Below are 17,324 nucleotides of genomic sequence, written 5' to 3'. Positions count from 1 at the left end.
ATTTTTTTGTTCTGCTTTTCCATAGCCGATTTCTGCATCTGCTGCCTATATACTATGTGAAGTTTGTCGAGACAAGTATGATGCTGTTCTGCCTCTTGTACGCTTGCTACTACACCACCATAAGCTAGTTCCATTTGTTGCTGCAGTGGCAGAACTAGATCTGAAGGACACTCAGTATGTATTCCACATCAAGTTATTTCATGTCTTGTAAAATTGTTTGTATTTCGCAGGACTTAACGATACAACACTGATAAATGACCATGTCGGATCTAATTATCTCATGTAAAACCTGTGGTGTGCTCTCTGTGGTTAGGAGATAAATGAAGTAGACCTGAGTAGTGGCTTCTGAGGCACAGAGTTATGTCCGCAGAGGGGATTTTATCACCACGGCATGGTTCATTTCCAAGCTGACTTAAGCAAGGTTTAATTTAAGATAAAACAGTTCAGCTGTGTTGAAAGAAGTGACTTGTGGAAAATAAATTTTTTATACTGCGTTTTGGTACACGCATTCCTTTGTCATATTTTTAACTATAACTGGAGATTAACTAATCTAATTAATTGGACTAGAAAGGCTTATTTTGCACAACTGTAATGAACAGCTATAACACAATCCTAAATGAAGTATATTTTGATTGAGTTTGTCAGTGTAGCTTTAAATTTCTGAACCAGGAGCACTGGAGAAGTAGTAGTATATCAATCAGGTACAAGTCTTCATTATTTGGGGAATTTTCTCTATTTGTTTTCTCTCACATTCAACACTGAATTATATCTTCCTTTGTCTAGAATTTCTCAGGCTTTTCCCTGCACTTTTTATTTGTTCCTTGTTTTGCTAGTAGCTATTGTTATTTATTCTTTCTGTTCACTGGGTGCCATCATGATGGGCCTGGGTTCCTAGGTTCCGAAATTCCTGGCTGAAATATATAATGAGATCTTTTTAAAAAAGTAATAGCAGGAAAAAATATTACACGCTGTTGTACCTGAGTTTGTTTTTCCCCACATCAATTATTTTCTTACAGAGAAGCAAACACAGTCTTCAGAGGGAACTCATTAGCAACTCGCTGTGTAGATGAAATGATGAAAATAGTGGGAAAACACTACCTAAAGGTTACTTTGAAACCAGTTATCGATGAGGTAGGTTACTGTACTGAACCCATTTGCATGACTCTGGTGGAGTATCTGGTCTCTTTGATAGGCATTCATCTAGTTTGCAGTGTGACAGTAATGATTCAGGTGTAGGAATTCTAGAGGAAAATTTAATTGAGTAATAATTGGTTACGAAGTTGCTTGTGAATTATTGGTTAGGAGTTGATTTTTTAGTTGTGTTGTAAGTGCTTGGCAATAGTCAGTGGCAGTTGTTCCAACAGTGCAGAATTGCCCGTATGATGCTTTATACAATTGATCCATGTAAAAATGCAGATACATAAAATTAGGATGATTGTTGCATAATATTATGTTCAGAACCATTTAGAATTCTACCCCTAGTTCTAGGCCAGTCTAGTTTTAAAAGGTGTATTTCCATGCATTCTTTCTGAAAAATGGAATTCTTAACAGTGTTGTTTATTTCAGATATGCGAGTCCCCTAAACCCTGTGAAATAGATCCCATCAAATTAAGAGAAGGTGATAATGTAGAAACTAATATGGTGAGTTTCTTGATCTGTTTTTTCTAATTTAAGGTATCTCAAATCTAATTTAAAAAAAAAATAAAATTGAAAAGCACCTCTGTATATCTGAAAATGAGTAACTTAAAGCAATTTCCAAATGGACCAGGAAAAGCTAGAGGATTACCAGATCATCAATTTATTGGGTGTTTTGATTACTGATATTCCATACATTCAGTTGCTGACATAGCTAACTAGTGCTGTTCCAAGACATTTCACTGAGCTTTTGCTTGATGCTTGCCTGTTACTGGAGGATTATGTAAAAAGCAGCAGTAGCTGCCACAAACTAACATTCGCTAGGGATGCATGGGGCATGCACTGTTTTATGTTGTCAGATCATGAAAATGTCTTGATCTATAGTTTTATACTGCTAGACACTGCTTATGTGTTGTAATGTATCGTTAAAAAATCTGTTAATGTTATTAATCCCATATTAATACAACAAAGCTTCTTAAATGGTGCGCAGTACTAAAATGGAATAACTGAATAGTTGAGCAGTGTTTGGAAAAAGAGTTGTAGAGTTGTGTGTGTTCAGGGAAAAGCCATAGTTGATGGTCTGAAAAATAACATTTTCTCCATAATTACAGGAAAATCTACGCTATTATGTAGACAAAGTATTCCGTGAAATTGTGCGGTCAAGTATAAGTTGCCCTACCCTAATGTGTGATGTTTTTTATTCTTTGAGGCATCTGGCTGCTAAGAGATTTCCAAGTAAGTGTTCTTTTTTAGAAAGTAATAATACATTTGGAAATGATGTTGCCAATGAAATGCTTTTTTTCTGCAGTTATCTTACGGGCACTGTTAAAATTTTTGCTTTTTCCCAAAAGGCTTCTGAATTTCTTACCTTACCAATCAGGTATTTAGTTTTTGGGTCAGACTGTATGCTATGGTAAAACTGTGGTCAGTCAGCAAGAACTGTGTTCTCTGATACTGTGCATATTCTTTGATGCGCTGCAGAATGGTAGTGAAAAAGAAGCCACCAACATAAGCATAGATACTTTTGCTTTTTTTTTTTCCCAATAATGCAGGAAGTGATTTAATTGAAAGATACTTACAATTCAGAAGTGCTGACCTGTTTATGGGTCCAGTTAAAGCTTTATTACCTTACAGGTCAAGGCTTTGCAGAAGATAGAATAGATGAAATATGCATTTATAATGCTGTGATAAATGTTAGAAAACTTCCATTCTTTCGCTGTGATTTTAATATTCGTATAACATGCTGAGTGTGAAATAGTCAGATATGTAAGCCTAAAATGTCATATATTAGGCCATCAGTTAAGAATATATTTTTATTATCTGGGTACTGCCTCTGATTAATATTTATCACTGTAATTGGGTCACAAATTCCTCTGGCTAGAACAGTCCTTTCAAAACAAATGACTTGCCAGAGAGATCAGACTGAAGTTGTCATTTAGATTAAGAATGCATCCCCACTATATTACCCAGTAAGCTAAGCCAAAATATTGAAGTATTTGGAGCTTCAAAATTACATACAGCATTGTGCGACTCAGGATTGGAATTGAAGATGTTTGTATGTGTTGACTGCATTTGTTTTGCAGTGTTAATGCATATGAAATTATTAGTCTTAATTGTAAATAATGTGATAGGCCTTGTTGTTAAGGCTAGCTGCTACAGTATCTTCTCTTTAGGTTAAACATGTACCCAACCTTATCTAGTCAACACAGCGTGTATGTGAATGCTTGAGACGATCTCATTGTTCCTAATTGTGGAGCTGATGAGCCAGTTCTGTGAGAACAGAGCTTCTAAGGGAAATAAATCCTCCATTATAAGTAGAATGCTTTTTCCCATGACCACATTTCTCATTTCATGTGCTTCATTGATTTTTCTATTCTACTTTAAGATGTAAATGTCTTTTCTGACGTTATCTTCTTAACGAGTTTTATGTTGACTGTCTCATTATTTCTTATTGAGCTTAGTGCATGTTACATTTCATGGTTTTTCTCTGCAGATGACCCTCATGTACAGTATTCTGCAGTGAGCAGCTTTGTGTTCCTTCGTTTCTTTGCTGTAGCCGTAGTCTCACCTCATACTTTTCATTTACGACCTCACCATCCAGTAAGTTTTGTGAAGCTTCGTTCTGTTTTATTCATATCCGTCAGATCTGTTTATCTGGCAAGGCAGAAGTTACTTTCACTGTGCTTGTTCCTGGGGCAGTAAGATCGCTACTAGGTTGATGTTTTCAGTTCTATGCCTCACCAAAAGAACTAAAGTGTTCACAGTTCAAATGAGCATCAAATTTCTCAATCTTCATGAGGCATTCTCAGGTGATGTAGAAGTGCTGCTTCATTAGAACAGCAAGATGACTGAGGGATTTTTAAGGCTTATAGCCAAATTGCACTAGTTCTTCCCATCATGGAAGTTAACAGGTTACATTTTTACTTGCAAAGAGTATTTTCATTTGTTGCCTTAAATAGAAGTATTGAAGTGTCTGTAATCAATCTGTACATTTATCTAGGAGTCCAGTAGTTGCACAGAGTTGTCAAACTTTAAATTTTCAAATTGTCAATTAGATGAACATAACAAAAAACAAGAAGCAAACATAAAATCAAAGATGGTGATGTGGAAATAAATGAAATACCATTTTATTTTCACATACAAAATATCTATGAAGCCTTTTATTTCAGAGGTTATCCTTATTGGGTTATTGCATTAATTTATGTCAATCTACTTAATGTCAAATTAGTTAGACATTATTCCATTCATTAGAGTAAAAAGAGCTGATGGGAATTTATTACTTGTGTTATACAATTTAAAGGCAGCAACGAGGCCCCTTGCTATGGCTGCTTTTCCTGAAAATCCTGAAAATTCAAGTAGAGAGGTTCTAAGTGAGGTGAAGGCCTTACAGTGTTTTAAGTTCACTTTGTATTATGAAAATTTATACTGTCTGTTCAGCAGTAATTTATTGTCTTCTGTTTTGAATAGTTTAGAAACGTGTTTGGTAACAGCTGGGGGATTTGAGGGGTCTGAGATGTTCCATACGGAAAAATATTTTTGTGTGCACTAATATTAAATTCTTGTGGTAGTGAATAACATTAAATTGTGCAGTGGGTTGAAAAATGCATATATTTAATAAAAAATATCACATTTCAAAACAATCGCACATTATTAGAAGACAGCATAGCAAATGCATTCCTTTTCTTTGGGAGAAGACATGTAATGAAGGTGTCAGATAATAGTTGGTGTTGCATTTTCATTTTTAAATCAATTTTATCTGATGTTGTTTGAAAGAAAATGTAACTTATTAACTTATTTTTGTTTCTTTATTTTAGGATGCACAGACTTCTAGAACATTAACTCTCATATCAAAAGCCATCCAGACTTTGGGGAGTTGGGGAAGTTTGACCAAAAGTAAACTTGTAAGGCTACTACATTTCCTTCTTGTTGAACAGACTGCATTCTGTGAAAGCTTATTCAAGTCCTAATATCTTTTCTTTCAGTCAAGTTTCAAGGAGACGTTCATGTGCGAGTTTTTTAAAACATTTCAGGAAGAGAAATTCACTGAATCTGTCAAAAAGGTACCTTTTAACTAGATATATTTTCTCATAGTTAATGTGTTTCAGCACTCTTATTAAAAGGTTTGTTGATGTTCAAGTTTCTTTTTTTTTTTAAAAAAAAGCCCAATTTATATTAAAAAAAAAAAACACATTACAAGTAGAATACACGTAACAGTTGTACACTGTGAGCTAATTTAATTTGGGATTGGTAGTGGGAATAAAAAATAAATTCAAACAAGTTCTATTAGACCTGCTGTTCAGTAACTTATAGAAATTTGGTGTATTTTATGGGCGTTTCTTCCTATATTGCTCTAAGACCCTGAAATGGGTCTTCAGCTAATCTGTTAAAGTAATTGCTTTCTACTGGAAGAAGCTGCGTTTATATATTTTTTAAGTAACTTTTGGTTGTTCTGTGTTTCTGCATAGCATCAATTTTCTGTGTATTTTTCCTTAAGTTCCTAGATGATGTTTCCTCTACTGAAAGTAAAGAACCGAGTGGTCTGAGTGAGCCCATACATCTAAAAGAAGGGTAAAGAAAAATGTGTGGGAAAAGAACTGGCTTGACAGTTTTCCTTTATGCCAACATGAGATTAATACTCACTGAAATGTTTGAACTACTGTAGTAATTACATTTATTTGACTTAATTCTTTGATAGTTTAGAGCTGTTGGTGGAAACCAATTCTGCAGACTTTTCAGTCAACGTGTAACACTTGTGGGGGGAAAATTAGAAGCAACTTTTAAAATCTTTTTAAGTCTGCATTTTTGTTAGTTTGGTTTGTGCTTTGATGATGATTAATTCAGAATTATGAAAAAATGGTTTAAAATAATGTAACACGTGATTATTTTGTGTGATGCTTAAGTTCAGTCAGCTAGATCTTCCTTTATAGCAGGGGACAAAATAACCTTGTAATTGTATAGTTAACTGTATATTATAAAATGTTTTTATAAATTTTATGGTGAAAATCATTAATGATTTGAAATGAGCAAGCTGTTTTCTGATGTTGATTAAAAAAAGAAAAAAACAATTGAGAAATTCATCAATTTATGAAGAAAAAGAACTTTGTGTTCACCTGAGAAGCAGATGCAAACTAGGCAAAGATTTTTCTTCGGGAAAAAAAAATCTGAATTTTAAATAAAAATATAATAATTAAAATAGTGAATAAAAATGATCATGTAGTTGATTACATTTTACTCCCTTCTTGAAAATTTCAAGTTTGGGATCTGAGTAAGTGAGTGTCATTCCCCATACTCACTGCTGTTTTTCACACTCTTAACCGTAAATGGAACCCTCTACACAATCAGCATACTGGGAGGTAATCTTGAGGACTCATTTCCAGCAAATAGATCTTTAATTGCAATGAAATCGACTGTGTTGCATGATGAGTAATGATGTGCTCTCGCATGGTTCTGAAAGCTCTCTGGAAGATGAAAGTTGCATTTTCGCTTGATTCTGTTGTTACAGAGAAATGTACAAAAGAGCTCAGGGAAGGACTCGGATTGGTAAAAAGAACTTCAAGAAGCGGTGGTTCTGTCTGACAAGTAGAGAATTCACCTACCACAAACAGCAAGGTTAACTGTGTTTTACAGTTACTTCTATTTTCTCAATATTTTCTGTTTGTATCTGAACTTGACTACTTAAAATTCATCCTTTTTCATAAAGGACTTGATGATATATTTGTTACCTTTTGTTCTGTTTACCACATGCTCTTGAACTGTGGTGTAGAATCATATTTGTCTTGTAGAAAGCCTTTAAAGCACAGGCAAATGAACTCAACTGTGCACAATTGAGATTTGAAGACCAAAATAACTGGCAGTTTGAGAGGTCTAAGGTCTGCACTAGGGTAGTGAGATTCTTAGCTCCTTAGGAGAGCTTGAGACCATTTAGGCTGGAAGTAATCTCAGCTCTCAAACCTTAGTTACAGCCACCCATGTTCCTGGGAATTTCTAGTTTAGTGCAGCAGTATTTATTCCTGTTCTTGCAGTAAGGAATTTATTAAACATGAATGCTGGTAACTGATAAAATGTAAGTTAGGTATGATTTTTATTTATTTTTTGTTTAGTCAGTTCTCTGCTTTAGGGTTACATAATAACTTAAGCAGATGCATCCGTGATAAATGGCAGGTACATTTTCTAAGCCTTTTTGTGTCTTGCTGGGACTTAGTGAGGTTTTTAAGCTCTTGCATCTTTATAGAGGATAGTCGGTAATTTTTGTATTTTTTCTCAATCTCAAAAAAAAAAAAAGGAGATTTTGAGAACTTAATAGAGTCAGTGTGCTGAGTTACAAAATATTTTTTTGTTTCACACTTGTTATTTGTTTACAAAATTTTACAGATAAGGAACCGATTTTCACTATTCCAATCAAAAACATTCTTGCAGTGGAGAAGCTTGATGAGAGCTCCTTCAACAAGAAAAATGTAAGTCAGAAGATGATTTCTCTCTAATCCTTGATTTGTTCTTAAAATAACAGGTTCAAATTAGCTTAATAAACTCCTAAATATTACAACAAAGTAGATTTGTTGTATTAACCGGGGTGGGGGGGCAAGGTATTCAGTCTTTTGACTCTTCTGAATACAGAACTTAGCCCGGGGATTCAGACTTGTGAATGGTTTATGACTTGCCCCCCTTTCCAAGTACCTAGAATGCAGATTAAAACTACTGTGACCTTATAACAGAGCACTTTTCTGTAAGGTAGTAGTAGTATGTATTGCATTATGTTCTGATGTAATGAAATGTAATATTACCTAACTTGTGTTTATTTGTTTTGATGAGAAATTCTATAATAATAATCTGAGACAGTTGTTCCTACAGCCTCATTCTGGACCTGTAGCACATTCTGTCCTTACATCAATCCAAAATTGAGGCAGTGATGAAGTACAGCTGTTACTTAGGTTGAGCATGGCTAAAGGAGAGAGACCTCTGGGAATCTTCTGTTATTCTTAGGATATAAAGTACAAAATCTGAGGTGACATCTAAAGAGACCTGAATGAGGAGGACATTTTTGTGTTACTATTTAAGCCTGTTTTGGATGAAAAACTTGAACTCAGCTGTTGAGTTTTTTTTTTTTTTTTTTTTTTTTTTAGGATTCTGTAATAAAATGAGAGAGGTAAAAAGTCCTTTTCTCTCTTTCTTATCTCACTTCTAGTTTTAATTCGGCTTTGATAAATAGCATGAGATTTGAAACTTACTTTGAATGCATTCAAAATAGATCAATAATTGGATTTTATTTACTGAACAGAGTTGTGTTTATTGCATTCTTTCTGCAGATGTTTCAAGTACTACATGGAGAAAAGCCACTCTATATCCAAGCAAATAATTGTGTAGAAGCTAGTGAGTGGATAGAAGCTCTCTGTCGAGTAACAAGATGCAACCAGAAGAGACTTAGTTTTTACCACCCTTCGGCTTTTTTGAATGGCAACTGGCTTTGCTGCAAGGCTACAGTAGAGAACACAGTGGGCTGCGCTCGTTGCACTGCGTAAGTTGCTTCTCAAATGAAAATGTGTATGTTTGGTAAGACCCATCACAAATGACTCGCTGTACAACTTGAGAATCTGTAGGCAAGGCTTTCCATCTGCTGCAGTCAGTTACTAAGAACATGCACCTGAAGTACTAGATTTACTAAGATCTGTTCACCACCCTGGATAACATTACGGGTACCAATTGAGTGTGTAGATCGGAAATACTGAATGGTTTATTTTCCTATGCAGGATAATGTATTTTATAGCTAATGGAACTTGTGCTGACAGTTGGGTTGCCTCGTGTGTTTGTACCACATTGGTCGTCTGTAGAAATTTTGCATAGTAATAGTTTTGAAAGTGTGTAGCATAGGGATGTGGGAGTTTTATGCCATGCATGGTGTTTCCTGACTGAGAAAGAGCTTGATGCATGAACTGGTCTACTTGCTCGTTTATCAGCGGTTCCTTTTTCTCTCTTGCTGGCTGTGTTCTGAACTACTAGAGTGAACTGAATGGTATCACGTGGGTCTGTACTGTAACACTGGCTGTTCAAAGCACCTCTGAAACTGGCATTTTTACCTGTTTGTCCTCTATGCTTGTAGTGTGCACAGTTAATGCAGAGCTTGTTGGAGAAAAAACATCAGTGGTAGTTACCTACTTTGTGTTAGAACCTTGGCTGGTGATAATTCTTCCTTTGAGAGCTGTTACATCTAGTGCAAATAAAGACAGAGATGGGATTTCTCAAGTTTGAATGCAGAAATAGCTCATTATATAGATAGTATTTTTTGTGTAATTTGATTCATTCATCTATTACGTTTCTTAACTGCTTAAAAGATTCCCATTATTAAAAATCTTCTTGTTTCTGTCTTTCTGTTGTGGAAATTACCTTGTTCTCTTGTTCTATCCATACTTGAAAGGTAAACAGGTCTTAAAAGCTGTGTTGAATTGTCAGTTAATAACAGTTAATCTTGGATATTTAAAAAGTATTTTAGTCTTGATCTATTGCATAATTAATTCTATTGAGAAACAGGATTTTTAGTACAGCTGTATTCATTGTCCTCAAAACTACTCCTGTTTCTATAAGACTTACAACGAGTGCTGAATTTTCTGTAGGAATTGTGAAGCTGTCAGAGTAATAGGCATATTAAAAAGCCTAAATGTAATCAGTTAAATGTAATGTAATTTAAATGTACTTTTAAAATGTAATCAGTTCAGATTTGCTTTCAAACCTTTAGAGAATGACTTGGATTACTCATTTTCTGTTTTTTCACTTTTTAGAGATGTTCCTGCTGATACTCAAATTGAGATTGATGGAGACAGAGAGACAGAAAGAATTTACTCACTTTTCACCATCAACATGTCTAAACTTCAGAAGCTGGAAGGTACTCAAGTAGTAATTCAGAAGAATTATACTGTATTTTTCAACTCTCATTCTTTAGGTCTCTAACATCTACTTGGTCTTAACTATTTACTTGAAAATAGCAAACAGAATATACATAGGTAATGCCTCCTGTTTATTTCCATGAAAACTACATCATATATAAAGAGTGTGATGACAATATTTGAGCAAATTCTCCGCTACAAAACACTATTTTTCATTGTAGCCACTGCTGAAATTTACCACCCGCCACCTTGCTGTATTGACATCCACTGTTTGATCTCCATACATGTTTGGTATGCGCCACTGAATGTTCAATTTTTTCTCCTGGAGGGGAATTCAGTGGCACACCTTTCCTTCGTACACAGTTCCATGTCAGATGCCATTTTGCCAGACTTCCCTTCTGCTGCCATCTGTCACATGGCAACAGAAAGTAATGGGATATTGATGGAAAGGTTCGACTTCTATTGCCAGACCACCAACATCTGCCTCTGATGTCATGGGTCAGTATAATAACATAGGAGGCATTATTTTCAGAGCAGTTCTTGTATTTTTTGAGTGTTCAGTACACTAGTAACAGACACTGTTCAGACGTTTCTTAGCAATGGACATCAGGTGTGCACATTGGTGTGCATATTAATATTATAACATTATTCTAACTGAATTTGTGTATAAAAATTCTGAAATAGTCTAAACAAAGATAGCAATTATAGTTGTTTGCTTTTCTGTCCCTGACCTCATTTTCCTGGCTATGACATGAATTATATGCCATGTAGCTGAGTTACAAGAAAACATTGATTTTTTTTTTTTTTTTTAATTTTTTTTTTCAGTTAGGAAGGAGCTGAATAATCAGGATGCAGGACCAGTGGAGAGCAAGCAATAGAACAACAAATACATCTAGTTGATACTGTTTTCTATCTCAGTCTGTTATATGCATAAGCTAGAGTGATATCGCTTTTCAGAACTTCAGAATCCTCGTTTACATGGTGAGAGTTAAGTATGTTTATTCACAGCCAAAATCTAATTGGGATTTTGTGATTATTTTTGTAGAGGCTTGTGGAAGCATAGCTGTCTATCAGGGGCCTCGGAAAGAACCAGATGACTACTCTAACTTCACAATTGAAGATTCTGTGGCAACTTTTCATACGCTTAAACAGATAATAGATACAGTAGAAAAGCTGAATGAATCGCATGAAAAATACCAGAAGAAGAGATCGTCCAGTGCTGAATATGGTAGTGAGTAAGTATTTTAAAGGACTTTGACATACAAATATTTACTAACAGAAATATAAGAAGAAAATACAAAAGTTCAGGTAGCAATAACTAAACCAAAATTAGTTTTAGACTACTGGAAGACATGGAGGAAAATAAGGGATGTCATTTCCTTCATTTGTAATAGAGCAGCTCTTCACCAGTTGATAGATGATAGCTGGTGCCAGAAGAATATCGTTTCATCTGTGTCTGTGTTGAGATTCCCATAAACAATGAGTCTGTTGTTTTCTTGCAATCTAAAGTTTGTGTGTGCTTCATGTGTTAACCTGAACTGTCTCCTAACATTCCTTAAAACATTCCTTAAAATATTATGTTTCTTAAAATATAAAGTTGTCTTGTCAAATTTCAGTTAAGGAGTTCAATTGTCTGACTACCTTCTAGTGCTTTTTTTTAACTTGAATTCTTTTTATCAAGCATCAGTTAAGAAAGCTAAATTATCAGATTCTATGTAACTGAAAATTATACTGAAAACAAACATTTTTTACGTGCTTTAAGTTCTCTTGTCATGCTCAGTGATAAATGCAATCTTTTAAAATTGAATTAAAAAAAATTTTTTTTAAGTTCACTATTGCTCCAGAGCTGATTCTTTTGATTCTCCTTGATCCAAGCTTTTGTCCACAGAGCAACACCAGTCAAATTTTGTTTTCTTTGTTGCACCAGTAATATAAATATTATTTTCAGAAGAAAGAATGCTACAGTAATCTCATTCCCCTACTTCGATATTGGGCTCAGGTTGTTCCAAACAACTGACAATTGATTTACAAGTTTCATATGCAAGTACATAAAGCTTTATGCAAATCACAAATATCCATAAGTTATGCAAAAAAGCAGTTTTTCTTAATGAGTAAAAAAATGAGTGAAAGAATTAAAAAGCAAATGTTAACTATTAAAAATATTTACATGTAATGTTTTCTTTTTTTCCAGAAAAAATCCAATTGGAAAGGTTTCCTAACCAAAACCAACTATGGCACACTTGGAAAAAAAGAAACTGGAAACATTCTCAAGTGTTCTGTTCTTTTGTTTCATTTTGTAGTTCATCATGTGCATTTTCACAAAGTATTTAAAAATGAAATAGATGCTAGTTGTGTTGACAATCTATTTAATATTTAATAGAAAGCTAGCTACTTGGAAATCTGGTCTTTTAAAGTTTATTCTCATTTTGCTGAAGAACTTAAAGTTCCAGGTTCTGAAAGTAACAAATGTGAATAAATCTGAGAGTTGTTTGCTGTTTCAGGACAGAATTTTCTAAACAAATAAGCTTTTTAATGGAAGAAAATCAATGTGACGTTTGGTTGTATTGCATCTCTTAATGCATGTACTGCAAACTTGTATGAGTTTACCATGAGTGCCTGCCCTGCTGATAACAATCTTGAAATAGAAATCCCAACATACTCTGTCATAGGGATCTGAAGTTTCACACTCAAATCATTTGACTTTTTTTTTTTCTTATATTAGGTGTTGTCAGAACTTGGTCTAACTAAAGCAGTATGTTGCAGACAGCAGACACCAGAGTTTAGGTTTTGTTGTTTTTTAAGTACTAAAGAAGAAGAAATCAGGGAACTTTTATTATGCCTCCTGTTTACATTTGGAGTGAGTAGTATATGGAGTGACATGAGACCACTGTCAATTTCCTCTGAGGTACTTTTTTAAGGTACATTTTTTTTCTTAATCTGAAAACAAATGCAGGGTAGCAGTGTTCTTCATAAATAAGTTTGCCTATGGATAAAACAAACAAACTCAAATGTGAACTGATTATGGTTAAGTACCAATCAATCTACATCATCCCGCTTATGGTTTTTTGATTAAAAAGTATAATAGCTAGGTTCAGTTCATCATTTGACTACAAATCTAATAAATAATCTCTATTATAATCACTCAAAGCACTTTAGATATCTGGACTATCCCAGATTATTTTTAGATACTTTGTAGTATCTGCTTGTTATGATCAGTTCAATGATCAACATTGTTTTTCTTTAAACAATGCTTCAGTGAATATTTTTATATCTTTAGTTATATGAATTCTTATTTGCCAATTAACACAATTTTTAAACTGTCATTCTTGACTCTACTAAGATTAATTTTTGCTCATTTCATCTGAGAAGTTAGGTTTCTGCTGAAAGAACTTATGTATATAACCAGGAAGAAGCAAAGATGGCAACTTTGCTTCATCAGTATTAAATATAATGGTACTCCTTGGAATACTATTTTTAACAATAACTGTATGTGGTACTTTTTATTTTTGGAGCATTTGCTGTGGGATCTTCTGTTGTTTATTTGTTGGTGTGTTTTGTTTTACAATCATGATTTTGGCAAAATTAATTAGAAATGTGACATACAAATAGAGTAGAAGTCCACAATGCTTGAAAACTGTAAGCTGTTTCAATTACTATACATTTGTAACACTGTTGTAGGGAGGTTTTCTGTAATAGAAGCACACTGGCAAGACAAGATTGAATTATTTTTTTTAATGAATGTAACTTGTTAAAATAACTATTCGTTTTAACCATACAAACCACGATAGAATGTCTGGGAATCAGTACTTGTGTCTGCAAAGCCACAATCATTCAGTCACCTCCACTGTTTTTGCCTTTACTTAAACAATTTTGATGTATTTTCGTTTGCCAACGGTTGAAATTGGAGTGGTGGGAATCATACTAATGCCAAGAAATGTGTTTTGCCAAGGTAAATTGGGTCTATGTAATTGCCATTAAAGTTGCCATTAAACAAAAATTAAGTGCTTTTATCTGTCAAAGTTAGTTTGTGCTGTACATTGATTAACACTGTGGCAAAGCATGTCTTCCTTGGGGCCATTTTTTAAAGTTTTCATAATCCAAATTATGGAAAAACACTTTGAACTTTTAAAAAAAAAAAAGTTAATAATGAAGACAATGCACTTTTTTCTTTGATGGTACTGGAAAAAGAGCAAAGGCCGCTGAGTTGTGACCAGTAGGATTTAATTTGTCATTTTTATAATGTTTCAAAACACAGTAGATGTTCTAGAATTTAATTAGGTACAAGTAGGATGATTAATAATGAAAGTTGCCTTCATTTTGATTAGTCTAGAAACATGATGTTATTCAGTAATTAGTTCTGTTGGGATTGTAAATTATCATTAGTTTCAATTTGTATTATGCTGATGTATTGTTGAATGTATTTTTATTTAAATTTTATTTTCTTATCAAGACATTAAAATGTTTTGTAACATTGCTTGAGAATAACTCATAAATAAATTTCAACAAACTCGAGATATGCTGTGCACTTACTGTGAGGCCTGGCTTTTGAAAATGTTGACTTGAAGACTGACTAAATAGGAGTTTCCATACAGGAGGTGGTTATAACAAAATAAGTATCTGGTACGCAGAAGGAAAAAAAAAAACCAACAACTTTAATTTGAGGGATTTTTTGTGGTCATCTACAGCATTGCTGCAGTCTAACTTAGGGTTATGGCTGAGAGAGAAGTGCTACTTCATAGCATAGCAGTGTACATAAGAAGCTTCAGTGAGGTGACAGTTCTGAAGTGTTTACAACACCTAGTCTGATGTATTAAAGGATATCTAATTCTGGTGGTAGATAATACATTTTCTTCCTTTATTTGTTATCTATCTAGGATACCAGTGTTATATACACATCAGAGCTATTTTAAATAGATTGCATATGGAGAAAAAATAATTATTTTTGTCACCTGCTGTTCTCCCTTTGTTTTTAGGTGTTTTTAGAAGATAACAGTGTAGTTATATTCTAAGTTAGTTATCTTCTTGTCGTTATCTTCTACAGTTACTGTGTAGTTACTGCCTTGATGTTTTATTTCCTGGTATGGAGAGCTGACCTGTTGTCACTTATTGCCGATATGGAAGTTCTTATTAGGAGTTAGAGTCCAGACTGTCAACATTTTGGAATAAATTTATATTAATTCTAAAGTAAGCTGTATTAAAGCCCAATCTTAACATCACTGCAACCATTTGCAGAGATTCAGAAAGTAGAGGAAGTTTAAGATGAAAGAAATGTAGAAAGAATTTTTTCCTTGAGCACTCCGAACAAATTTGTAAAGATTCTCTGGCAATTTTAGCAGTGCTCTGTTCTATTCACAGCTAACGTGAGCATGATGTGACATTAACTCATGCTTACTTGTACATAATTTAAAGTACTAAGTTCTTTAGCATTTACTTACGATGATAGACTCATTCAACTTTTCTTTTATTCCATATGCATGCTCTTTTTTTGAAGATCAGACCAGCAAGCAAAAGCTCCCAGAAACAAACAAGCAGAACTTCTAGCAGAATGGGAGAATGCATGCAACTTAACTGGGGAACTCATGGGCAGATGCAAAAAGATATGTAAGGTTTGTATGATTTATGCAGACTAGCTTGTTCAGCCTTGATTCTACTGCCAGAATGCTTTGTCAGTTACTGAAATTCTGCAATAAAAGTTACTGTGAGAAAAGATTTTGATGTACCTGCATCAACGTCTGGAACTTGATAATCTACAGTTCTACAATATCAGAATACAGTTTAATGTGGGGTTTCCTTTTTCTTTTGTATTGAGGAAATACACGAAGTGTTTCTCTTCTGACATTGAAATTTTTACACAACCATGTTAAACTGCTTTTTAATCATCCTTTACATCGATTTATGTAGACATTTCTAATCTTGCTGCATATGATGCTCCATTCAGTGGCAATAACCGAGCTTTTAATGATTTGAGGTCATAATTATTTTAGCTTATTTAGTATTGCAAATGCTGTGCAGTTGTGTGTTTATAGTGTAGTTAAGTTTCACCAAAAGTAAGCTAGGAATCTTTATAAAAACATTTTAGAAACATTATATGCCTTTCAGAGCAAAGTAGCTTGCTCTAAAGGTCTGTGCCTTTTCTCTCTCATCCTCTATTTCTGGTTATTCTTCTTAAGCAGAATAAAAAGACAATCATAGAACAGCTCAATTTACTGTGACTTGAATTCAGTATTTAAAGATAAAAATTTCTTACCCAGTCCTGCTGAGATAGCACTGTAGAAGCATTTGGTTTCTCAAAAAGTGCAAGATATCCCCTCTTTTAGTCCAGACTGGTGTTTGGAAAAAAATGCACTGTGTCAGGGAGCAAAGAGTGATGAAAAGCAAAAGGCAGCCGGATTGTTGATGGAATGTTTTCCTCCTAGATGAGCGTGAGGACACTGTACCTACAGAAGGGTTACCTCAGGAGCCAGCTAGCAGCATGGGGGTGGAAGCTGCACATGTCAAACACAGTCTGCAGCTAAGTCTCTTGCAGACCCTTTGATGTTGCTGCTGGGTGACAGAGAAACAAGCCTTCATCGGATGACAAGTGGTCTGCAGGCTGTAGAATTAGGAAAAGGGAAACTCCCCTGCAAAAATCAAGGTACAATCGTACAATCATACTCAGATCTGACGTTCATGATACAGTTTTACCCTTAAACCTATGAAGTACTTTACAAGGGGAAGGGTAAGTAGGTACAGTTCAGCCTCTTCTTTCCATGTAGGTGGCAGTACAGTTCTATATGTTGTTTAGAAATGCAATTTAAAGAGTGTCTCTTCATAACTTGACAAGAAGATAACCTGCTTTTCAGTTCAGAATGTAGTTCCATTCTCAAACAGCTAACCTCAGTTAAAATAAGTATAATCTTGTCTTAACAGTTAATTTGTTAAAAAAAGTTAATAAATGGAATATGAGATGAGCTTTGAGTTTGAAAATTCACACTATATGGAGGGAATAGCAATAACCGAGCTTCACTACAGAATAAAATAATTAGCAAACAAGATTTTACTGTAGTATTTCTTGGAATTTGAGCCATCTGTGACCTTTGTGTTGTTGGCCTTGAGATTCAGATTCAGCAGTTGTGGATGAGCTTGAGTGTTGTATGAACAGAGATGTCTCAAGGATGTAGACCTAATGGAGCAGTTCACTGAAGCCAGGAGCTGTTCAGTCTGGATTTCCAGAGAGGTTCCCACACAAAGCCATTAACTTCTTTTGTAAAAACTTCATAAGGATCTCCCTTCTGAATACTAGGTATTGATCCATTTCACTGGGTTTTTATAATG

At 34.4% G+C, this 17,324-nt stretch overlaps 1 protein-coding gene across 2 annotated transcripts in view; it reads left to right on the top strand.

Moving 5' to 3' along the window:
- RASA2 (RAS p21 protein activator 2) overlaps positions 1-14,524 on the top strand; it is a 45,990-nt gene extending 31,466 nt beyond the window's left edge. For both annotated transcript variants that reach the window (XM_048954967.1, XM_048954966.1), the window contains exons 11-24: positions 26-174; positions 1,017-1,131; positions 1,567-1,641; positions 2,247-2,370; positions 3,629-3,735; positions 4,950-5,036; positions 5,118-5,195; positions 5,630-5,703; positions 6,638-6,744; positions 7,507-7,589; positions 8,439-8,647; positions 9,906-10,009; positions 11,056-11,245; positions 12,202-14,524. In XM_048954967.1, the coding sequence (XP_048810924.1) occupies positions 26-174; positions 1,017-1,131; positions 1,567-1,641; positions 2,247-2,370; positions 3,629-3,735; positions 4,950-5,036; positions 5,118-5,195; positions 5,630-5,703; positions 6,638-6,744; positions 7,507-7,589; positions 8,439-8,647; positions 9,906-10,009; positions 11,056-11,245; positions 12,202-12,229 (1,530 nt within the window). In that variant the 3' untranslated portion in view covers positions 12,230-14,524. The remainder of the gene's footprint in view (positions 1-25; positions 175-1,016; positions 1,132-1,566; positions 1,642-2,246; positions 2,371-3,628; positions 3,736-4,949; positions 5,037-5,117; positions 5,196-5,629; positions 5,704-6,637; positions 6,745-7,506; positions 7,590-8,438; positions 8,648-9,905; positions 10,010-11,055; positions 11,246-12,201) is intronic.
- Positions 14,525-17,324: the final 2,800 nt, after the last annotated feature.

Source organism: Lagopus muta, chromosome 9 (genome assembly GCF_023343835.1).
Source record: "Lagopus muta isolate bLagMut1 chromosome 9, bLagMut1 primary, whole genome shotgun sequence".
Classification (NCBI taxonomy): Eukaryota; Metazoa; Chordata; class Aves; order Galliformes; family Phasianidae; genus Lagopus; species Lagopus muta.
This window is presented reverse-complemented; position numbering and strand designations above follow the sequence as displayed.